General features: G+C 58.7%; 1 protein-coding gene across 9 annotated transcripts; it reads left to right on the top strand.

The window, feature by feature from the left end:
• The first annotated feature begins 11 nt into the window (after positions 1–11).
• Positions 12–23,682, top strand: ANKRD24 (ankyrin repeat domain 24). 9 transcript variants are annotated; one of them, XM_045086439.1, is made up of 21 exons: positions 12–336; positions 2,377–2,448; positions 9,626–9,756; positions 9,835–9,923; positions 10,768–10,832; positions 11,328–11,385; positions 12,756–12,826; positions 13,019–13,125; positions 13,307–13,494; positions 13,972–14,000; positions 14,624–14,704; positions 14,843–14,950; positions 15,640–15,684; positions 15,777–15,875; positions 16,881–16,953; positions 17,184–17,302; positions 17,485–19,026; positions 20,931–21,098; positions 22,786–22,911; positions 23,059–23,124; positions 23,315–23,682. In XM_045086439.1, the coding sequence occupies exons 2-21, from the start codon at positions 2,413–2,415 to the stop codon at positions 23,390–23,392; spliced, it is 3,279 nt and encodes a 1,092-aa protein (XP_044942374.1). In that variant the 5' UTR covers positions 12–336; positions 2,377–2,412; the 3' UTR covers positions 23,393–23,682. The 9 variants fall into 9 exon arrangements, with proteins under 9 accessions (XP_044942374.1, XP_044942372.1, XP_044942381.1 ...); XM_045086437.1 differs by lacking the exon at positions 12–336 and adding an exon at positions 500–633; XM_045086446.1 differs by lacking the exons at positions 12–336; positions 2,377–2,448 and adding exons at positions 8,471–8,623; positions 9,435–9,521.
• Position 23,683: the final 1 nt, after the last annotated feature.

The raw sequence follows: 23,683 nt of genomic DNA, 5'->3' as shown, positions 1-23,683 counted from the left end.
ATTACCGGGGCGTCATCCAGCCGCGTGGTAGTCTGCACACGGCAGGACAGGTGACCAGCTAAGAGCCTGCTCAAAGGCACTGGGGCCGGTGGCCTTGAGGATGCATTGAAGAAACGTGCTGAGCACAACCGTGCGGGGGAGACACTGGAGAACAAGGGCGGCACCTTGTGGCGAGAAGGTGGACACAGACCCGTGAGCGGCAGATGGTGACTTAGTGTGATTAAGGTGCCTTAGGGGCACCGAGCCATAGGGAGCTGAGAGGAGGCACCTGACCCAGCCTGGGTACATCCCGGCAGGCTTCCTGGAGGAGGGGGTGCTGCAGCAAAGATCCAAAGAGTGAGTAGGAATGAGATGGGGAGAGTGAGCCTTTCCGGAGCGACATGGGGTACGGAAGGGGCGTTCCTGGTAGAGAAACAGCAAGGGCAAAGCCAGGGAAGAGAGGTGGGGGTGTTGGAAGAGCGAGGGTGTCTTCCCACCAGAGCTCGTTGGCCAGCAGGCAGCCTCACGGCCAGCCTGTCTCCTCCCTCTGCTCATCCCCGGCCCCCTGGGGCGGCTGCCCTCTCAGAGCTGATCGGGTGTCTGAGCTGAGCGCTTGGAGCTGCGGGTGTGAGCTGGTGGCCCAGCTGGGAGCAGGTAACCGGAGCCGGCAGAGGGCGAGGAGGCCTGGTGCTAGCGTGACTGGAGTGGCAGGAGGTGGGAGAGGAGGAAGCGAGGGAAGCCTGGGATGGAGACGCCCGTTAGGGCCTCAGGGCCCTGGTGTGTGGGAGCAAGGCCAGGCCCACGTCTGTCCCAGCTGTGCTGAGGAGCTACCCAGGTGCGCGTGCACACGCGCACACACACACACACACACACGCATGCACTTCCCACTTGCCAGCCTTTGCACCGCGTAGGGCCCGTACCCGGTTTATCTGCTGCCGCCCCTCTCAGCTTCCTGCCTGGCCATCAGGTCCCCCATTAGATACCATCACCTCTTCCAGGAAGCCAGTCCTGTCCCCCAAGCCCATGGATCCCCTCCTGCCCCGCCAACCTGTGGACTCCTCTTGGGTGTCTTACTACACCCAGCTCTGGGTGAGATTGAGACAGAGAGGAAGGAAGAGGGTAGGGTGAGTGCTGAGTGATGGGCAGGGGTCTCGGGAGGGGCGGCTGGTCTGGAGATAGGTCCGTGGGTAGGCGGGAGGGGTGAATGGGTGAATGCAGGAGTGGGGGTTGCATGGGTGAGCGTTGGGTGTAGAGGTGGATGGACGGTGGGTGGGTGGTGGACGAACTGTGGCTAAAAGGTCATGAGGAACCGCGAGAAGGTGACTTGGTGGCGGGTAGCCCGCGGACGGCTGTGTACATGCTCTGATGGGCGTATGGTGGGCGGACAGGTGGAAGGTTAGTTTCGAGAATTCACAGGCAGGTTGGACACCTCTGCTCACCTGGGGGGACTTGCCTCCATGACTCGGCTGCAGATAATCTTCTCTGATTATCTGAAAAACGTGCCTTGGTGCTAAGGTGGCCTCAGCTCTGGGCCCAGTAGCCAGGAGCCCCTCACTGTTCAGGACGACGGTTCCTGCCCAGACACTTGCAGCCTTCAAAGCCAGGGCTGCGGCCAAGGAAGGGACCCAAGTAGGGTTAGGGAAACCCAGGCTGAGGAGTTAAAAGAGTTCAGCCTGTGGACGACAGATGAAGCTCATCAGAACACGGGATTTTGGGGAGCCGGTGGGGTTGCTCAGTGGGTTAAAGCCTCTGCCTCCGGCTCAGGTCATGATCCTAGGGGCTCAGGTCATGATGCTAGGGTCCTGGGATCGAGCCCCGCATCCGGCTCTCTGCTCAGTGGGAAGCCTGCTTCCTCCTCTCTCTCTCTGTGCCTGCCTCTGCCTATTTGTGATCTCTGTCTGTCAAATAAATAAATAAAATTAAAAAAAAAAAAAGAACACGGGATTTTGGAACCCGCCTGTGAGGGATACATAAGAATTCGCCAGGAAAGAAGGAGAAGAAAGAGCGTTCTGTGTAGAAGTACCTGCACAGATGGGAGCTTGGAGACCAGGAAAGGCTGGATCTGCTCAGACAACAGAGAATACTGGTGAGGTATATGTATTGAGCACCTACTGTTTACCAGGCTCTATGCTAGGGATGTCACTGAAAACCCACCACAAGTGGGTCAAAAGGGGATTATCTCCCTCATTTTAAGTTGGGGGAAGGTGAGACTCAGAGAGGGTAAGTGACCTGCCAAAGGACACACAGCAATTAGGAGATGGGACATCCTGCGTCTGGGTCCTGCTTGAGGGTCTGAAATGGCCCAGGGATGAGGAAGAGGTCCTCTTGAGGAAGGGGAGGTGGGTGACCCTCCAGCTTACCAGGTACCCATCCCACCCCAATCTTGTGCTTCCCCAGGTGGCCTGGGTTGAGGAGAACCATCAGACGCCGGCCATGAAGACCCTCCGGGCGCGATTTAAGAAGACAGAGGTGAGTCTGAGGCCACTGAGATGCCCAGTGTCCCCCGATTTTCAGGCTCCTGTGCCCCAGGGCCTGGCAGAGGAGCCACTGGGCCTTTGGAACACTGTCCTCGGCCCCTCCTCTGATCCTTCTGGCAGTTTCCATTCGACCAGGCCCCTCCCGGTTCTCCCGAGGCTCCTCAGCACCCCCCTCCCACCCCGTAGCTTCTGCTTCCTCTCCTCCCTCTCCTGCTGCCTTCACGTCCTCACTGCTTCCTGTTCAGTTTCTAGCCACAGGACCTTTGCCCCTGCTGTTCCCTCTGCTGGGCAAGCCCTCTCTTGCACATGTTGCTGCCTGTCAAACCCTCTCCAGGCCCACCCTGTTTGGGGCCCAGAACTCTTCTTCCAGAAGGGTCTCCATTCTCCCAAGCTCCAGTGGCCCGCTTGCTTTTCTGAGGACTCAATTTCTCAAGGATCCTTATCTCTGGCTCTTGCATATTCATTCAGCAAATGTTTGTATGAGGCACTGTTGTAGGAGGAAATGCCTGCTCTCTTGGAGCTGACAGTAGGGCAGGGTGGTGGATAGTCAACAAGGTATGTAGGAGCAAAGGCAAGCAAGGAAAGGGAGCGCCCAAGGCAGGGGAGATTTTTGCAACTTTAAAGCAAGTTGTTGAGGAAGGCCTCACCAAGGAGCTGACGTCAGAGCAGAGATCAGAAGGGAAAGAGGGAGGGAATTGTGTGTATATTTCAATGAAGTGCATTCCAGGCAGAGGGGACAGCCAGTGCAAAGGCCCTGGGGTAGGCTGGAGCTGGCTTCCCATGCAGCCATGCCTTGGACCGTGAACTCCCAGAGGGAGATGTTCCTTCTTCCGTCGTACACACCCCCTTGTGCCTACCCCTCCAAGTGCCTGCTAGCGTGGGGTCCAGTCCAGGGCATGGATTGAGAGAATCTAGGGTTAGAGGACGGAGACCAGTGCAGGCAAAGTTCAGAGGGTGGGCCAGGCCCGGTGGATTCAGGGCATCTTAGGATGATGAGCGGGTTCCTTGGGCTGGAGTAGAGCGTGTGAGCGGGGTGATCCTGAAGCGGGCCCAGCCCAAGGAGTCCTGGAAAGCCAAAAAGGAAGGGGCATAGGAACATGCCTGCTTATAAAGTCAGATGGCTTTGGGTTTGGGTGCAGACTCGTCCTGTCTAGTTAGGTGAGTGTGGGTCTGTCCCCAGCCCCCGGTGGCTCCCTCAGGCTTTCCCAACCCCTCTTATTAATTTATTTCTGTGATTTAAAGCTTAATGTTCCTTTTTCTTTGATTTATTTTCATTTGTAAAATTTAAATGTAGTATCATTGAATTCATTTTTACTTACTTCACCTATTTTTGGTTTTATTTGTATGTTTTTGAACACCATAAGGAGCTTACTGTGTGCTTTGCAGATGTTAGCTCATTTATTCCTCCTAACAATCGTATTGGGTGGGAGCTTTTATTATCCCACTTAATAGATGAGGAGAGAAGGCCGGAGAGGTTACGAAACTTGCCCAAGGTCACACAGCTAGGACGTCCCTGAGGATAGGGTAGGGAAGGGAGTCTACTGATAAAAAAAGAAAGAGGTAGGGACCTACAAAGGCAGGAATAAAGGCTCACGAACCACTTACAAAATGTTTCACAGAGTCAGACTCATTCATTGCGGAATGACCTAAAATTCTGTACCATCTGAAATTCGTTCTTAAGGTGGACTGTTCCCGTTTACCGCCCCCCCCCCGAATTCCTGAGATGCGGTAGCCAGGGGTAACCCAAGCCATATCATTGTTTCATTTCGAAAGCAGAATTATATTGAAATCAAATCCTTCAAAAGGTTTTGTGCAGCTAAAAAAAAAAAACAACAACAACCCCAAAGACACCTAATTTGGGACATGGGGGTTTTGGGCGCATAGCACAGGTGTGGGGGTGAGTGGGGGGTGTGGACAGGGGTTAAAGCCTCAGGCTGGGTGTGAGGGTGTCTGGGGTGTCTGGGAGGTAGGGAGGAGCCTGGGCAGCAGCGCCGAGAGACCTGGGGGGCGGACGGGGAGAAGCTTGCCCTCCGCATCCCCCATCAGGCAGCTGGGCAGCTCACTGTCCCTCCCCCCACTGGCCGTCTCCAGTTTCTGGGCAGACAGCAGGAGTCAAGTTCGGCTTTTGTTCGGCTCCCCAGAGGGACGAAAGCAAACACCATGACTGCGTGACTGCAGACACACAGACACACCTGCCTCCCACCCCCACCCCCAGCTGTCTCTGGGGACGGTTCCCTCCCTCTTCCCAGTGCACAGGCCAGCCCCCCCCCCCCAGCACCCTGGCTGTCCCGCCTGCTGCCTGGCATTCCCTCCCTGCCCCTTTCTGCTTCTTTCCCACCAGCCTTTCCTTCGAGCCCCCAACACATGGCCATCCTTGCTCTGAGCCTTCTCAGAGCCTTTCGGGGCCTCAGTTTCCCCATTCATAAGATGGGATTTAACTGGAGCTGTGAGCCTCGTCCTGGAGCTCCCACGGGCTTCCTGCCCTTATGTCAGGTTTTAGAAAGGTCCCACAAGCAAGAAAATGGGAGCCTTTAGAGGTCCGTAGATTCCCACTGCTTCCTGGAAAAGTCAGTCTGCCTCCCATTGGTATTCTCCAGAGTTATTAATTCTTTAATCCATTCGACAGACATAAATACTGGGTCCCTACCCCAGGCCAGACCCTGGGATAGGTGCTGGAGATCAGGGTTGGTTTCATTGACCCATGATGGGAGTAAAATCCAGACTGCTGCCCGTGGATGGGCTCGGCTCCATTCCAATAAAACTTTATTTATAGACCCTGAGATGTGAATGTCATGTCATTTTCATGGATCACAAAATATTATTCTCCTTTGATTCCCACCCCGCCAACCACCTGTAAGTGTAAAAACCATTCTTAGGACTTGAGCTGCACAAAACCAGGCCAGGGTGGGACTTGGCATGCCAGGAGACCAGTTTCTGTAGACCCTTGCCCCCCCCCCCAGATGACAGATGACTGTCCCTCTTAGAACACGTGCAGTCCTCCAGGACACTGTGTTTCTAACCTCTGGCCATCCGTGGGCCATTTCCTCCTCCGGAAACACCCGTCCCCAAGTCTATGCAGCCTGCTCCGGAAACACCCGTCCCCAACTCTATGCAGCCTGCCCCCTTCTAGGTGGAGCCCATAACCCCTGCTCTTCTTTGCCATCACAAGTTTGTCTGGATTTTACCCCAAGTGAGGTTGTTGGAGGGTTTTGAGCAGGAGAGAGAAAAGAGCTGATGCAGGCTTCGGGAAGCTGGGGGACAAGCCCAGGGACTAGGAGACCAGGGCGGAGGGGTCCCCGCAGGGAGCCTGCAGGGACAGGGCTGCACCGTGTGTAGGACTGGGTCCGTGCATGGAGTTAACAGCCGGTGAGGTTAGCTGGTAGATGACTGTGGGGCGGGGGGGGAGATGGTGGTGTCCACGTGCCTGGGGGGCGGGTTTGAGGGGCGTTTGTCTGAGCTTGTACAGAATCCAGGAGGACAGGCCAAGGCATCTGGAAATTCGAGGCCAGAACTGGGAGATCCACTTCACTTTCCCCCCTGGCAAGCCTGAGAGGGGCACTGCCCACCAGGTGTGAGTCACAGGAGCCCTCAATACCCACCCCTCCCCGATTACTTAGTACCAGACTCTCCTTTTCTCTGCCTCACCTCCCCCTCCTCCTGCCCAAAGATGTTCTAAGAATTGAAGATCTTGCCCCCCGGGGACGCTGAGCTAGGTCTATAGAGGGACCTCTGTAGTGGTCGCACTGGGGGTTCCCTGGCCATCCAGTGGGTGGGGGCCAGGGATGCTGCTCAGCCCCCTGCTGCCCAGGACAGCCCCCCAACAGAGAACGTTCTGGTCCTGAATGTCGGCGGTGCCCGGGTGGAGGCGCCCAGCCCTAGGGTGTCTACTGCATCATCTGTCCCATGTAGCAGCCGGGGAATTGAAAGCCAGAAAAGGAGCAGGACTGGCCCAAGGTCACACAGTAGGTTGACATGACCAAGGCAGATTGAGGCTCCCCCGTCCTGTCTACAGTCACGGCGGCTGACCCCAGCTTCCAGAAGGCTGTCTCTGCCCCCATCCCTTCTGTCCCCTCTCATTTCTGTGTCTCCCCGACTCACCCCATGGCCCCTTTGTGAACTCATCAACACAGTGGGCGGTCCCACCTTCGGAAGCTCTCGTGGCTTCCCATTCCTGGTTTCCCCCTCCTTCCGCGGACAGGCCTCCTCCTCTGTCCTACCCTTAACTGTGAGCCCCAAACAGCTGGTCCTGGACCAGGAGGACACAGGCAACTGGGCTGGTGGAGGCGAGTGATAATTTCATCATTTCTCCTGAACATGATCTTGTCCCTGCCCATCCTCCCCTGAGCTCTTCCCGGAACTCCTCCCAGACTCCCCAGTGTCAGGAATCCTCTCTGAGCTCCCGCTGGCCTGGGCTTCCCCCACTACAGCCCCAGTCACCCTGGTTCATGAATCCCTGGGTGTATATGACCCCCAAGGGACCCCGGGGACAGGTCTTGTCAACACGGGGAGCCATGCCCTTTGCAGCACCAGACACCCTGTAGGACAAATGGACTGAGTGACTGAAATTCACACGGCTCAGAAGGCCTGGCCTTGTGAGTCATTCATTCACTCTGCAAACATTTACCAGCGGCCCCACTCCACCGTGGGGTGCCTGGCCCTGCCGTCAAGGGGCCCCCAGTCTGCGAGAACACCCAGGAGACCCAGACCCTGGGAGCAGATGGGTCCTCTCCCGGCTCGGACCACCTAGGATGGCCTGTGTCCTCGGGATTCAGCATTAGATTCGCGCGGACGCAAGCACATCCGTGTTTGACGAATGAATCCATGTTGAGTGCCCTTACTGTGTGCCTGGCACTGGGGAGCGTTTTGCGTGGCCGATCTCCTTAGTCCTCCGATAACCCACCGCGGACAGTAGCTACGGTTTATTTTGAAACCCATTTTCCAGGTGAGGACAGTGAAGTCTGAAGCAGGTGAGCAAGTCCCTGGGGCGGGGGAGGGGGTCGCATAAATGTAAGTGCTGAGCGCCTGGGGACAGGGCCCTGGACTCAAGGTTCAAGTTTGTCAGACTGCTGGGTCGCCCCCGTGCGCGAGTGCGTAGCCGCGCAGAGTGGGAAGCTCTGTGTGCCGGGGGATCGCGCCCGGAGTCACCTGCGACCCGCGGCCAGCTCGGACGAGGCGGAGACGCTGCAGGCGGGTCCCTGGAGATCGAGCGGGCGGCCCGTGGGGGCGAGCGAGCCGGCCTTGCGGGCCGCATCCTCCTCCAAGCAGGAAGGTCAGGGCGTGCCCGGGCGGCTACCGGTCTCGGAGACTAGCCCCTCCCCCACATGCCCCCTACCGTGGAGGCGGGACCTCCGGGAGGGGGCGGGGCGCGCGGGCCGGGCTACAGAGCTCCGCGGGACCCCCACCCCTCCCTCGAGTACCCCCAAGTTCCTCCCTCCGGCCCCCACCAAGTCCCAGCCGCCCCTCCCTCCGGCCCCTGCCTCCAGCGCCCTCCAGCCCCTCCTCCCGGCCCCCACCAGCCCTTCCCTCTAGGCCCCTGCCCCTCCCTCCGACTCCCTCCAGCCCCTCCCTCCAACCCCCGCCAGTCCTCCCTCCCGGACCCCAGCCCTTCCCTGCGGACCCCGTCCAGCCCCTCCCTTAGGGTCCCGGCCCTCCCTCAGGGTCCCCAGCATCCCCGCGCTGCCCCCTGCCCCTCCCTCCCGGCCCTGTGTCAGCCCACAGTCCCTCCCTCCGGACAACCCCCCCCCGCCCCGGGCTCTCCCAGCCCCTCCCTCCAGCCCCTCCCTCCCGGCCCCGACTACCCACCCCCTCCCCCCGCCTCTCCCTTCGGGCCTCCCCGACCTATGCCCCCTGTCCCTCCCTCCGGGTCCTCCCAGCCCCTTCCTCCGGGCACTCCGTCAGCCCCCGGAGCCCCTCCCTCCGGACCCCCCAGCCCCTCCCTCCGGACCCCCTCCGCCCTGCAGCCCCCAGCTCCTCCCTCCCGGGGCCCCTCCAGCCCCGTCTCCAGGCTCCCCCAGCCCCTCCCTCCAACCCCCGGTCCCTCCCCAGGGGCCCCCCCAGCCCCACCCCACCCCCCTCCGGCCCGGTCGCCTCCCGGAGCACGGGGCCCGGCACCCTGCGCCCCGGCCGCCATGAAGCAGCTGTGCGTGTGCGCCGCCACCTCCTCCGCGGTAGGGCCAGGGGAGGGGGCGCGGGAGGGGGCGGGGCTCGGGCCCTTACTCTCCCCTCCCCACTCCGCCCCTCCCCGCCCCCGCCCGCGCCCGACTTGGACCCCTGCCCCCAGACCCTGGAAGGACCGGGAGTGAGGGGGTTGGGGGGGTGCGGCGCAGAGGTTGGGGGGTGGGTGGGACATTTGGGGAGACGTGGGGACGTTCTGGGAAGCAGTTCTGAGAACAGATGGGGACACTGGAAAATATGGAGGGACAGTTTAGGGGAACAGTTTTTGGGTGGGTTCGTTTGAGGGGACAATTTGGACTATATTCTGAGGGATCATTTTCGGGACAATATATTGACATTTGGAGAACAAATTCAGGAGGCATTCAAGGGATTGTTTTGGAAGGACATTTTTAGGACAGATATTGTGGTCATTTGGGGGGATGATTTTGGAGAAACTTAAGGAATTTGGGGAAGACATTTTGGAATGCATTTCGTGCTAAGTAACGTTTTTTGGGGAACAGAACCCCGTAACATTGGGGGGACAATTGTGGCATTTTGGGGTCAGTTTAAGAAGGATGAATGGCGGAGGACAGTTCTGAGGACATTTAAAGGGACACTTTTAGGGGGTCCTGTAGGAGGATTTTGGAGGTGGGGGTGATGTTGGAAGGGGGTTTTCACTAAAGGATGGGGGCGCTGATCTGGGGGAAATTGACTAGGAGGATGTTGGTGGTGGATGTAGGCTGGCCCTGGGGGCAGATGCTGGGGGATGCAGGCTGGGGGGGGATGCTGTCTTAGACCCCCACCCAGGACTTCCTCCCCCTGCAGCTGCGGCTCAGCCCCTCTGACCTTGGCTCCTGCCCGCCCTGCGGCCCCTGCCCCATCCCGAAGCCGGCAGCCAGAGGCAGGCGCCAGGCAAGTGCCCAGGGGCAGGTGGTGAAGCCTGGAGCCCCAGCCAGGGGGAGCGGGGTGGGGGCAGGGATCGCCTGGCCCCACGACCCTCTGGGTGTCCCCCGCAGAGCCAGGAGTGGGGCAAAAGTGACGAGCGGCTGCTGCAGGCCGTGGAGAGCGACGACGCAGCGCGGGTGGCCGCCCTCATCACCCGCAAGGGGCTGGTGCCCACAAAGCTGGACCCCGAGGGCAAGTCCGCGTGAGTGCCTATGCCCTGGGGGGTGTGAGGGACAAGGGTTGGTCATCCTGCTGCTGATCCCTTATCTCTGACCTCCAGATTCCACCTGGCTGCCATGAGGGGTGCAGCCAGCTGCCTAGAGGTGATGCTGGCTCACGGCGCCAACGTCATGAGCACGGATGGGGCAGGTACTGCCTGCCGGGTCCTGGGGAGGGATGAGGAGCTCAGACCAGGTGCCCAGCCTGAGGGTCCGATTCGCCCTGCTCTGTGGCTTCCCTGAAAAGGAGGAGGATTCCTTTGGGTGCTCCCAGGGAGGCACAGGGACATGTCAGGCTGCGGTGCCGAAGGAAAGAGACTCTAGCTGGCACCATTCAGGGTAGTGGTCAGAGGAAGTGACGGGACTAGAGGAGTACCTGAGCTTGAGAAGTATCTGGGGGACAGGAGACTCACAAGCAGAGGTTAGGGAGTAGTATCTCAGGTATGTGGAGTAGCTAGGACAAAAGGAGAATCTGGGCCTCTGACAACCGGGGCCCTGAGATCGAATGCATGGCCAAAGGGGCTAGCTGGAGCTCAGGAGGTAAGTAGGGGTGGGGCGTAGCCATGTCTGAAGGTTTGGGGCAGCCTAGGAGGCATGGCAGTCCGGACTTAGGGAGCAGCAGGGGATTTGTAGAGTATCAAAGACGGGGAGATTGCACATGGAGTAGCAAGGGTTTCCAGACTAGCTGGAACAGGTAGGACAGCTGGAGGCCCAGGGGCGGTGTCATTGAGCATACGGAGGAGCTGGCATTGTGGGGTGTTGCCAGGATGGGGGGCCTGAGGAGGGCGTGGGAGTGGAGTGTCGTCTGGGGTGTGGACTAGCTGGAACTTGGAGAGTCTCTGGCCACCGGGAGTCTCATGATTTGGAGAAGTACCTGGGGTCTGGGGACTTATTGGACACGGGGAGGCTCATCACAGATGGTTGACACAGGTTTAGGGAGCAGCTGGAAGCTCCTTGCATAGGTGGAGCCCAAGCAGATGCTCCCTGCTTTTCAGGTTACAACGCCCTCCACCTGGCCGCCAAGTACGGGCACCCACATTGTTTGAAGCAGCTGCTACAGGTCATCTACTTTCTGGTGTCAGATACTTCCTCAACCCAAGATGCTTCCTTCCCCGGGCCCCCTCCCCTCCTCCCCGAGTTCTAGAAATCCCCCAAGCTCCCAGATACTCCCTGAATCCTAGCTGTGTCTTAGACTCTTTTACTCAGCTACTCCCTGGACAACCAGATACTCCCAGAGTGTCAAGTTACTCCTCACACCCAAGATACACTCCCAGTACCAGATATCTCCCAAGCCCCAGCTTTGCCCCAAACTCTAGGTCACTCTTAGCCACAGTCACTCTCAGAGCTCCTATCCAGCCCCCCAAACCCTCAGCTTCTCCTGAGCTCCCGGCGATTTCCACTTTTTCACCAGTTTTCCTAAAAGCCGAGTCACCTGAGGGTCCGGGTGGAGATAGGGGAGGAAGAAGTGCTAAGGGGAGCGGCCAGAAGTACATCCCGGCCCAAGAAGGGGCAGTTCCTAGGGAACCTCCAGTGACCCGCACCCCTCCTGTCCCAGGCCTCCTGCGTGGTGGATATTGTGGACAGCAGTGGGTGGACAGCCCTGCATCATGCAGGTGGGTACGGCCCAGCGTCGCCCTGCCCACCATGACCCAGAGGCAGTAGGGCTAGGGGTTCTTCTACCCGGGGTCCTGGGGACCTACCATGAACGTCCTGCCTCCTTCCTCCCAAGTACCTGCTGTGTGCCAGGCAAGGGGCCCAGCATTAAAATTCAGCAACCCTTTGGGCCACAGAGAGGCACCCCATTGGACAGGCAAGGTGATTGAGGCTGGCCCGTAAGAAAGTAGAGAAGACCCAGGTTGTCTGACCCCAGAGCATAGCCTGATGTCTGCCAGGCCTGGTGACAACTGTGGTGGCCGTGTTGGGGTGGGGGTGTGTGTCCAGAGTGCAATTTCCTTTGACCAAGTCCTAGAGGATCTCAGGCAGGCCAAAGGTCCAAGCACCCTTCCAAACCATCCGATCCAAACTCCTGCTTGAGGGAGGGGAAGGAACCCACCTTCCCGAACCCGGTCCAGGCCCAGCGTCTGTCCATCATGCCCAGTTAGGGAATGACTTTCACCAATGGCTCAAGAAACGTCCGACCTTTTGGGAACACGCATTTGGGTTTGCTTAAGGGTTTTAAGGCACCGGTTAAAACTTCCCTGTTGTTGGAGTATGCTGCCACCTAGTGGTGGCAAATGCCTTTTGTCACAGTGGGAGATCACTAGGTTTTTTTCACGCAATAAATATTATTAAGTTCCTGCTCTGTGTGTCAGGCTCCGTTCTAAGCATGGGGAGCAGAAAACCAAATTGCATACCCGCTCAGGCACAGAGAAGGCCATCAGATAGAGCTTGTCGACTTTTCCAGTGACCCCTAGTGTGAAACCCTTCCTTCTTTCTTCACGGCTCTGGACATACACAGTCTCCCACTTCCTTGACCTTACGAAGCTCTCTCCCACTTCACGGCTCTTGCCTGCGCAGAAACATCTACTGTCCCCCCTTTCACGTTTAAAACTCAGAACTCAGATCCAGCCGCGAGAAGCCTGCCCAGTCTCAACCGATGTCAGATCCCTCCAGCAAACATATACCCTCTATATGAGAGTTGGAGTGTGGTAGTTAATAGTTAAATAGTTAAACAATACTAGTTAAATGAAAGAGAAGAAATACGTAAAAATTAGTCAAAAGTTGCACCTGAAGAGGGAGCTGTGATGGAATATGGAAAGAGCTTGGGACAGCGGGTTAGCGGACCTGATCATAGCTCTGTCTCTGACCCTACGGGATGACCAGGGACCTGGCTGGACCTCAATTTCCTGAGGTCATACCTTTGCCTTTGGCCTCCCAGGGAAGGTGGGAACTTCTCATGAAATGAGGGATAAGAATCACCCCAGGCAGAAGGCCCCCAGAAAATGTCTAAACCTTGCGCTACCTACCCTCCCTCTTTTTCCAGCGGCCGGCGGCTGCATCTCCTGCTCAGAAATGCTTTGCTCCTTCAAGGCACATCTGAATCCCCGAGATCGGGTGAGCCTCTGGGATCTTTTTGGGAAAGATGCTGTATTTGAGGTACACCGTCACCAAGTGGCAGCACCCCGGGCTCCCTTTAAAGAGTATGAAAAGGTCTGGAGTGAGGTTTAGGGGCACTCATACAGGCTTCCCTACCTACAAGGTCAGCCTCTCACCTTTTGTCTCGTCCTTCCCCTAATTTCCCACCAGTCAGGTACAACGCCCCTTATCATAGCAGCTCAGATGGGTCACACAGATTTGTGCCGCCTCCTCCTGCAGCAGGGGGCAGCAGCAAATGACCAGGACCTGCAGGGGAGGTGAGTATCTGCCCTCCCAGTGAGTCCATTGTATGCCATGTGACCTTGAGCAAGTCGTTAATTTCTGTGGGTGGGGGAACTAGTTGACCTCCCCCCCACCCCACCCCCAGCCTGGGTTGTTGAGGAGGGCTTGGGGATTTGAGAAAGTCCTTGCTTCCTCAGTAGCCGCCTCTCCTGGTAGGACAGCGCTGATGTTTGCCTGTGAGGGGGCCAACCCCGAAACAGTGGAGGTTCTGCTGCAAGGCGGGGCCCAGCCAGGCATCACCGACGCACTGGGCCAGGACGCTGCTCACTACGGTGCCCTAGCGGGGGACAAACTCATCCTGCATCTCTTGCAGGAGGCGGCACAGCGCCCCTCACCACCCAGTGGTATGCAAGCCCCCCCATACAAATTCAAGCACCCCATCTCCTCCCGAGCAGTATCTTGTCACCCCTTTCCCTCCTCTAGGTAGTTTCAAGGTATCTCTATTTGCTGCATCAGGAGAGGTTTCATGTTTCCCCTGATATTACTCAGAACAGTTTCAAGGAGCCCCAGAGCTTTTGGATTAATCTAGGGGTCCACTCTGCTCTCCTGGGCCATCCTTATCCTTGGATCTTTGCCCTTCCTAAGACTTGGCACCCCTACTTGAGCCATCCTGGAGGTGCCACTGTGCTCCCTTTATTAGGTGGCCCTCCTGTTACCGTCTGCAAAAGTAGTTGAGTCCTACTTTCAAAGTCCCGATTCTGGGGACATTGGTAGCCCACTCCAGCCATGAGTCCTCTCCCTAGTGCCCTTCCTAGGGCTGGGAATGGAGTCCCTAAAACAGAGGGCCTGACCCTGCTTCCCTCTCTTCCCTGCCCTCCTAGAGGATGACTCGGGCGAGGCATCATCTCAGGTACGGATCTCTAAGCAGTGAATGAGTCCACTCCCCCTCCACACACCGCCTCCTCCCTCCCCGCTCCAAGCTTTATGGAATGAGAAGGAGGAGATGGACTTTTGTCCCGGGGTTATGACCTAGGAAGACCTGTTTGGGGTGAATGCCACTTTCTGGGTACGCTGCCACCAAGTGACAGCATCGCCCACAGCGTAACTCTCAGCACCGGGTGAGAACACTGCGGGAATGGGGCCAAATCATGGGGCTGGGGTGTAGTGGTAGAGGGAACTGAGTTTGGTGAGGCTGGTGTAGGTCACGGAAAAAGGCAGGTCTGGCCTCTTCCTCCCTCCCAGCTCTACAGCATCTCCATTCCACACGGAAAGGGAACTTGTAGGCGATCTGGTCTAGCAGCACGTAGCAAGGCACAAAGGGGGAGAGAGCAAAGCATTAGATCTGGGACTCGCAGGAAGCGCGGCCACTTTTATGCTGGGATAAGCGAGGACCAGGGAGAGGAAGGGGCTTGCTCAGGGTCACGCAGGAAGTGAGGCCCGAGTTGGGGCTGATGACATCTAGTGGGCTGGGCTGGTGAGTTTGGGTGGGAGACTGGCCCGTTCCCCATGTGCCCCCTCCCCGCCTTCTCCCAGAACTCCGTGTCCAGCCATGAAAAGCGAGGGGCTCCCAAGAAGCGGAAGGCACCTCAGCCCCCTGCCAGCATCCCCCTGCCGGTGAGCAACGTCCCGACTCTCGGGGGAGGAACAGGGGCCAGGCAGGAGGGGGGGAAGCTCTGGCTCAGGTGTAGGAGGGGGCAGCCCCTGGGCCTCACATGAAGGTGGTGGGTCCCTGGGGCGGGGGGGGGGGCACAGGATGACCGAGATGCGTATGAGGAGATCGTGCGGCTGCGACAGGAGAGGGGCCGCCTGCTGCAGAAGATCCGGGGCCTGGAGCAGCACCAGGAACGGAGGAAGCAGGAGGTGAGGGGCCAGGCTAAGCCTGGCGTGGGGTGCAGTTTTGCAGGGAAGACTCCCCTCACCTCTCCTAGCTCCCACGTCCCTCTCTCCATCCGCGCTCACTCTCCTCCAGCCACACGGGCCTCCTTGCTGTTTCCGCCGGTGTTCCAGGCCCGCTCCGGCCCCAGGGCCTTTGCGTGTGTGGTGCCCTCTGCTTGGAACACTCTTCCCCAGATGCTCCTGTGGCTCCTTCCTTCTTTTCCTTTAGGTCTTTGCTCAGGAACTGCTTGCCAAAGACACCTCCCCTGCTTACCTTATTTAAAATTGTGATAGCTCCCACCCTCTTCCCAATTCTCTTTATTTTTATTCGAAGTGCTTCGTGCTCTTGGGAATACCATGTATCTTACTCATGGTCACCCGTTTGACTGTAAGCCCACGGGGATAGGCATGCTTGACCATGACTGGCTCACAGTACACACTGGGTGTTTATTGGAAGAACGGGTATTTCAGTGGGCGAGTGAATGAATTATGGCCCCAAACTGGGTCAGACACTCAAGAAGTCCTTAGTAATGAGTCCGGGGGCAGAGCAAGGTGCTGGGTGCACAGTGGGTGCACAGCCGATGTCTGTGGTGGGGATCGGGGGCTACTACGGAGGTGGGGCGGGGACGACCCGCAACCCAGATTCCAGCCTGGTCCCCCCTTCTTCCCGTCAGCTGCCAGAGGTAGAGGCCAGCTCCCTCCACAGCCTGGAGAGACAGGTAGGTGGCAGGTGCAGAGAGCCAGCCCCTCGGGCACCCCGTGTTTCCTCCCAAAGGCTGGCCAAGCCCCCCTGCTGCCGCCCCCCTTCCAGGTACAAGAGCTGCAGCAGCTGCTGGCTGAGAAGCAAGAGGAGAAGGAGAGCCTGGGGCGGGAGGTGGAGAGTCTGCAGAGCCGGCTGTCCCTGCTGGAGGTGTGGGGGGGTGGGGCCAGGCAAGGGCGGGGCCGGGGAGGGGGCGGGGCCGGGGAGGGGGCGGGACTTCTCCCCCCTAGGTTACAGGACAACCACCCCAGGACTCGCACAGGCTCTCCTAGGAGGGCACACAACAGTCAGACCTACAGACACGCCATCGCAGGCACCACACCCGCACACATAACATGCCCAAAGTGGACACTTCTCCAAATGCGGGGCTGGGACCCACGGAGGTGAACGGCCGCCCTCACACACACGTGGTCTTGCACCTTAAACCGGCGACCACAGCAAGCATCCCTGAGGAAAGCGAGATCCCACGCACACGCCAGAAATACAGGCGCCTACACAACAGACGCTCCTCCATCCCACGCAGACGGCACACCCACAAACCCATGCACATGCACAAATATTTCCCCCAACACGTGATTACACAAACATGCGCGAGCACCTGTGCTCTCGCACACAGACCCACCCAAATCTGCAAACACCGCTGAAGCAATCACACCCACACAACAGACTCAGACACAAGCACTAGATCACACACAGTCACAGGAAGGCACGCGGGAGGTGCGGGGGCCACGCCACATCCTCAGGTTCCCCGCAGATCACAAACCCTGAGCTGTTCCTAGTCACAGGCAGACACCCTCAGCCCCACGTGACCCCCAGTGCGGGATCCCAGACACACCTTCATGGGGATGCAGCCGGGCATCCCTCTCTCCGTGTGCCCTCCCCACACACAAGATGTGCATACACCCCCCAGGCATCGGGTTATGGTCACACATTGGCACAGTGGCTGGGCTGTTCCCTGTCCTTCCCGGGGAGCCCAGCGTAGCCCCGTGGCACACAGTTGGCACTCAGCAAACACTGTGGGCCAGACACGGCCAGTCATGTGCCTGGGGAGCGACGGAAATGCACGGAATCCCCTGGCCGCTCGAGATTCTCAGGGGCAGGTCTTGGGGCTGGGAAGGGGGTAGGGGCCTGAGCGGGACCCTGTCCCCTCCCCAGAATGAGCGGGAGAACACCAGCTACGATGTGGCCACTCTGCAGGATGAGGAGGGTGAACTGTCTGACTTTCCAGGTGAGCCCCCAGCCCCATTCTTCTGCGCACCCCTGGTCCTCTTGTCCCTGAGGCTCCTGCAAGTGGAGACTTGACCCACAGGCGCGGAGAGAGTTTGAAGCTGGGAGGGAGGTCGGCCCCCACCTGTTATTCATTCCATCTGCCTGCCTTGGGGGCTTGGACCCCCTGCTCCAGACCCCTAGCTCCCATCCCCGGTGGCCCCCTGGGGCTGACTCTGTGCGCCTCCCCAGGGGCCGAGGCTCTGCTCTCCAAACAGCTAAGCCCCTCCGCCCAGGAGCTCCTGGCCTCACTGCAGGAGCAGGTGGCTGCACTCACCAGACAAAACCAGGAGCTGATGGAGAAGGTCCAGGTGGGGAAACTGAGGCCCAGGACGGCCGGGGTTGGGGGGGTGGGACAGATCTGAGGACCTGAGGGATCGTTCCCTGGGGGGTCAGGGTGGGCACACGGCTAAGTCTGTGGGCAGGGAAGGTGGCAGGGCTACTCTGAGCCCCCACGGCCACAAGCTCCCACCAGCTCCCCACTACCTCCCAGATCCTGGAGAGCTTCGAGAAGGACGAGATGGAGGTGAACGGGTCGGCTGAGGTCGTCCCTCTGGCCCTCTATGACTCCCTTCGGGCTGAGTTCGACCAGCTCCGCAGGCAGCATACCGAGGCTCTGTGGGCACTGGAGCGACAGGGAACACTGGGGGCCCCTGGGGAAGAGGAGGCAGCCGTGGGGGAGGGCACGGGCACGGGAATCAAGACCACCAGGAACGGGCCAATGGAAATGGAGCTCACCCCGGCTCCGGGAGCCAAAGTGAACGGAGCTGAGACCACAGACGAGGAGGCTACAGGAGTGGAAACTGTGAAGGCAGCTTCTGTGGGGGCTGAGGCCACAGAGACAAAATCCACGGGGGCTGAGGCCACAGAGACGAAACCCACGGAGACTGAGGCCACAGAGACAAAACCCATGGACACGGAAGCTACAGAAACAGAATCCACAGGGATCGAGGCCACAGAACCCGAGGCTCTGGGAAAGGGAGGAAATCCAGAAACAAAGGCCACGGGAGCAGAGGCCACAAAGCTGGAAGCAGAGGAAGCAGCAATGACGGCCGGCGGAGCAGGTGCTGCGGGGGCCGAGCCTGCGGGCATGGAGACCACGCGCGTGGAGGCCACGGCGGGGGCGGCCACAGCCCCAAGGGCCCCCCCGGGCCCCGTTCTCCACCCCGGGGCTGCGGAGGCCTGGGAACAGCTGCAGGCAGAGCTGGAGACCAGGATCCGTGGCTTGGAGGAGGCGCTCCGGCAGCGGGAGCGGGAGGCGGCCGCCGAGCTGGAGGCGGCCCACGGCAAGTGCCAGGCCGCGGAGGCGGAGGCCGGCCGGCTCCGGGAGCGGGTGCGGGAGGCCGAGGGCGATGGAGCCGCTGGGGGCGGCGGCGGGGGCATGGTCCAGCTGTGGGCCGCCCTGGAGCAGGCCCGGGAGGACCTCCGAGGCCGGGACGCCCGCCTCCGCGAGCTGGAAGCGGCCTCAGCCTGGCTGGACGAGGCCCGGGCGGGCCGGCTGCTGGCCGAGGAGGAGGCCCGGAGCCTGCGGGCAGAGCTGGCCCGGCGGGAGGAGGTGTGGCTGGAGCAGAGCCGGGAGCTGGAGGTGCTGCGGGAGCAGCTGGCTGCGGCCACGGCCGCCGGGGAGCGGCAGCGGGCCGTGGCCGCCGAGCTGGAACACGCACGGGATGCGGCCGAGGCCCGGGCGGCCGAGGTGGCCGCCGCCTGCGAGGAAGCCCGGCGGGGCCTGGCGGAGCTGCGCGAGGCGTCCGAGGCCCTGCGGCAGTCGGCGGTGCCGGCCTCCGAGCACCACCGGCTGCAGGAGGAGGCCCTTGAGCTGCGGGGCCGGGCCGCCAGCCTCGAGCAGGAGGTGGTGGCCGCGGGCAAGGAGGCTGCCCGGCTGCGGGCCGAGCTGGAGCGGGAGCGTGTGGGGGGCGTGGCCCGCCTGGAGCACGAGCGCATCGTGGGGGCCTTGCAAGCTGACGTGGCCCGGCTGGAGGGGCAGCTGGAGGAGCTGGGCCGGAGGCACGAGAAGACCAGCGCCGAGGTCTTCCAGGTGAGCCCGGCCGGGCCCCCGCAGAGCACAGCTAAGTCCCAGTCAGGCCGGTGGACCATTGGGCCCCCACAGAGCACAGCCAAGTCCCAGCCCGGCCGGTGGCCCATTGGCGGTCTGACCCACAGCCCTGATTCCGGTCCCGTAGACACCTGACCCTGCTAGCATTTCTAGGTGCACGGCTAACCCTGCGGCCATTCTGATCTCTTGGACGTTTCAACTTGTGTTATCTTTTTCAAAACCTTCGGCTGCTTTTAACCTTATCATCTGTCTATCTACTGATCTTTCTTTCTTTCAAGACTTTGTTTATTTGAGAGAGAGAGGGAGAGAGAGAGGGGGCATAAGCAGGACAGAGGGAGAAGCAGGCTCCCTGCTCAGGAGCCTGGGACATGGGACTCGATCTCAGGACCCCAGGATCGTGATCTGAGCTGAAGGCAGGCGCTGAACCGAATGAGCCGCCGAGGCGTCCCGACCCCATCATATTTTCTAATGGTTTGTCTGGGAGTACTCCGTGCACCCCAGGGTCACACGAGCTCTCAGACTGATTGCTTTGGTTCCACAGTCGTGCTCATGCTTCGGCGCTAATGGTGTGTATGGTGTGAGGTAGGGATCCATGCCCGCTTGTGGTTTTGTAGGCCGTGAATTGGGCTTTTCGCACTGATGTTTTTTACTGTGACGTCCATTTTCTCTGCTAGCCTGAAAGCTCCCTGTGGTTCTTCTGGCTGTTTAGAGTTTGTCATTTTGCCTCTGGATCATTTTTGATGCTTTAGCCCAAGAGTAGGAGGCTTTTAATCTAATGTTTTGAACATTATTTTTAATCTAACTTTTATTATTTTATTATCATAATTTTGTTTATTTGTTATATTTTATTTATATGTATTTTTATTTTATTATATATTTTAATATATTATTTATTATATTTATTATTATCATAATTTTTAATCTAACATTTTGAACCTAGTAGATTTTGATGCTGAGCTGTTCATTTATTTGAGACCAGGGAATGTGATTATATATGTGTGTGTGTATATATATACACACACACACATATTTAAGATTTTATTTATTTATTTGACAGAGTGTGGCTCTATTATTGAGCCTCTGCCATCGGCTCAGGTCATGATCCCGGGGTACTCGGATCAAGCCCCGCATCGGGCTCCCTGCTTAGTGGGAAGCCTGCTTCTCCTGCCCCTGCTCCCCCTGCTTGTGTTCCCTCTCTTGCTGAGTCTCACTCTGTCAAATAAATAAATAAAATCTTAAATAAAATAAGAGAGATGTAGCCAGTCTTACTGAGTGGAGCATCTACTTACCCACACTCCCCTGCAACTATTATTTCTACAAAGGCCAATGTCCGATACCCCTCCTCCCCGGGAGGGCCAGTGTTTGCAAAGCTGACATTGCTCTGGTCTTGATATTTTTGTGAAAGTGCAGTCATCAACTTGTGGACATTGGTTTGCTTCTCATCCATGTTCTTCTGGCTTTGTTTTCTTTTGTAAGAAACTGATAAACCTTTACAGCACAGACAAAGGAAGGCTAGTGACAATGACAGTATAGCGCCTTGAACCTCACGTTCCCTGTGCACTGGGCACTCTTGGAAGCACATGTCCGGGATTCGTCCATTTCCTTCTCAGAATTACCCTGCGATGTGGGGGCTGTTGTTACCCTGATTTTACGTATGAGGAAACGGACACAGAGAGGTGAAGTAAGCTGTCCAAGGCCACACAGCTAGCACGTCAGAAGTGTCAGCATGGGTCAGAGTCGTCACCGTGTCTGGGAAGAACCCAGGACCCCCTGAGTTGAACTCCTCAATATCCAATTGGACTGGAATGTCCTCAGGCCAGGGTGGAAGGGTCGGGAGACTCTGGGGTCGCCGTGTCCTCAGGGTCCCGCGTGGGCTTGGGCCACAGGTCCAGAGGGAGGCGTTGTTCATGAAGAGTGAGCGGCACGCCGCCGAGGCCCAGCTGGCCACAGCAGAGCAGCAGCTGCGGGGGCTACGCACGGAGGCCGAGCGGGCACGCCAGGCCCAGAGTCGCGCCCAGGAGGCCCTGGACATGGCCAAGGAGAAGGACAAGAAGGTGCGTCCCCTTTCCCTGCGCTCCCTTGGAGGGGAGGTTCCCACCCAACAGAGGTTGGGGGAAATCCAAGAATGCCCAGATGAACGAGTCTAAGACAATCAGCCCATTTTCTAGATGGGAGACTGAGGTGCAGAGAAGGAAGGAGACAGTTTAGACACATGGGGACTGTTCTAACTATGAATTATAACTGCAGTAACATTTACTGGGCTCTGACTGCATGCTAGGCCCCGAGCTATGTATTTGACACAGACCAGCACATTTAATCGTTGCATCAAGTTCCTGTAAGATCGGTGCTTTTATTGTCCCCAGTTGAAGAAACAAGGCACAGAGAGGGGATGCCACCTCCCCGAGGTTGCACAGCACGCAGAGGTTCAGCCAGCGTTTGGACCCAGGTTCCCAAGTTCTGGTCTTCTGTAATGATGATGGGTGACAGTGGCCCATGGCTATTGAGTTAGGTGGTTTTCACACACTATCGGTTTTAATTTCCCTCTGACCCTGGAAGCCAGAAGGCATTCTTATTCCTGCTTTCTAAATGAGCAAAGCTGAGGCTCTGAGGCACTCTCAGAGTGACGTGTCGGGTTGCGCAGTCACCAGGCAGCACACGTGACTCCCAGAGCCAAGGGCACATTAGTGGAGAGCCCCCCAGCCCTAGCGCACTGTGTGACCTTGGGCAAGTCAGTTGACCTCTCTGAGCCCCCCAGCCCTAGCTCACTGTGTGACTTTGGGCAAGTCAGTCGACCTCTCTGAGCCCATGATCACCTCTTGCAAAACAAAAATAAAGTTGTGGTTGTGATTCTGGTTTATTGGTTGCAGGGACTCTCCCCCTCGCCACAAGTGACACTTGGGTCAGGTCCTTCTCTATTGGGGGGGCGTTGGGGGGCCAAGCAGCATCCCTGACCCCACCCTCTCTATGCCAGAAGCACCCCCAGTTGGGACAGCCACAGACGTCCCCACACATGGCCTGGGGTTCCCCAGGGGCAGAATGGCCCCTGGTTAAGAGCCTCTGATCTGTAGTATAATAACAAAGCCCAGCATTTATTGAGTGCCTGCTGTTTACCAGGTACAGTTTCGATTTAACTTCGGTTCAGAATTACAGTAACCCGCCAAGGTGAGAACCGTGATTCCCCTTCCTTTTCAGATAAGGAAACTGAGGCTCAGAGGGGTTAAATCGTCTCCCCAAGATCCCCTGCAGGAGAGGGGCAGGGAAGGACCCAAACCCAGGGCAACCCGACCCAGCCCCACCAGGCCAGGCTGCTGTGGGCCTCTGTTCCGTCAGCCTCCCCTTCCCAGAGCCCGCAAGAGGGGCTGTGACGGGATCGGCCGGCTTCTGGAAAGAGCCAGAGTCCGTGTTCTCGGCTCTGACGTGTCCGTGAATGGGCGCAGCAGCGCACCCGTGAAATTTCCTGTGCGCGCTCGGAAATGTGGATGCGATTCGATTGTCCTACATCACGAAACACCACTTTTCTTTTGACATTTCTCCCCCAATCACTTTACAAACGTGAAAGCCATTCTTAGCTCACCAGCCAGACTCCCAAGGGCCAAGAGTTCGCTGGCCTCTAGGCTATGACTTTCCCTTGCCTGCCTCCTACCGGGGGAGGTGCTGGACAGGTCCAGTGCCCCCGCCCCCCGCCCCCCGCCCCAGGCTCGGGGTGACTGGAGGTCCCCCCCCCACGTCTCCCCCCACCAGATCACAGAGCTCTCCAAGGAAGTCTTCAGTCTTAAGGAGGCCCTGAAGGACCAGCCGGGGGCCCAGGGCACCGCTGAGGTGGAGGCCCTCCGAGGCCAGGTCAAGGCCTTGCAGGAGCAGCTGAAGGTGAGTTCACAGGCCGGGGAAGGGAAGCGGTTCTGTATTTTAACAGCTGTTGCACTGGCGCGTGGGCTTTGGGTGCAAAGGGGGGGCTTTGGGCATGTTTTGGGGGGGGAGCCTGCTTTTCCAAGGACCTCTTCCCCATGCTCACAGGAGGCTGCCAGGGACCACAGCGCAGTGGTGGCCTTGTACAGGAGCCACCTCCTGTACGCCATTCAGGTGAGTCATGCCAGGCCCCCGGCACTCGGGCCTGTCCTTCCGTCTGTATGGTGGGGGGCTGGTGGTGCCAGGGGTAGGGGGGGTTCATGGCCTTGCAGGGGTGGGGAGGGAGGGAATAGGGAAGCCAGAACAGGAGTGCCCAGGCATATTCTCTCTCTCTCTCTCTCTCTCTCTGCTTCCCCCATCCCAGGGTCAGATGGATGAAGATGTGCAGAGGATCCTGAACCAGATCCTACAGATGCAAAGGCTCCAAGCTCAGGGCCGCTGAGCACCGCGGTGCTGCCCCCCCCACCCCCGGTTCCTGCGCAGGGCATCCGGGCCCCCGCGGTCACGTTCCAAGCCCAGACACCCGCTGGGCCTGCTCAACTGTACTTGGCTGCGTCCACCACCCCATTGGTCCCTGCGTGCATTGGCTGGGGTCGACCCCAGCCCTGACTGTGCACCCCCCCCCCGGCCCTGGCCAGAGAACCCGCGAGCCCCCGCGTCCATGTCCCATCCTGTCCGTCCTATAGCCGGGCGGCACCCCGGACCCCGGGAATAAAAGTTCTCAGAGCGGAGG

Source organism: Mustela putorius, unplaced genomic scaffold (assembly GCF_011764305.1).
Source record: "Mustela putorius furo isolate JIRA1106 unplaced genomic scaffold, ASM1176430v1.1 tig00000095_pilon_pilon_pilon, whole genome shotgun sequence".
Lineage (NCBI taxonomy): Eukaryota > Metazoa > Chordata > Mammalia > Carnivora > Mustelidae > Mustela > Mustela putorius.
Note: the sequence above shows the minus strand (reverse complement) of the source record. Positions and strands in the feature narration are given on the sequence as shown.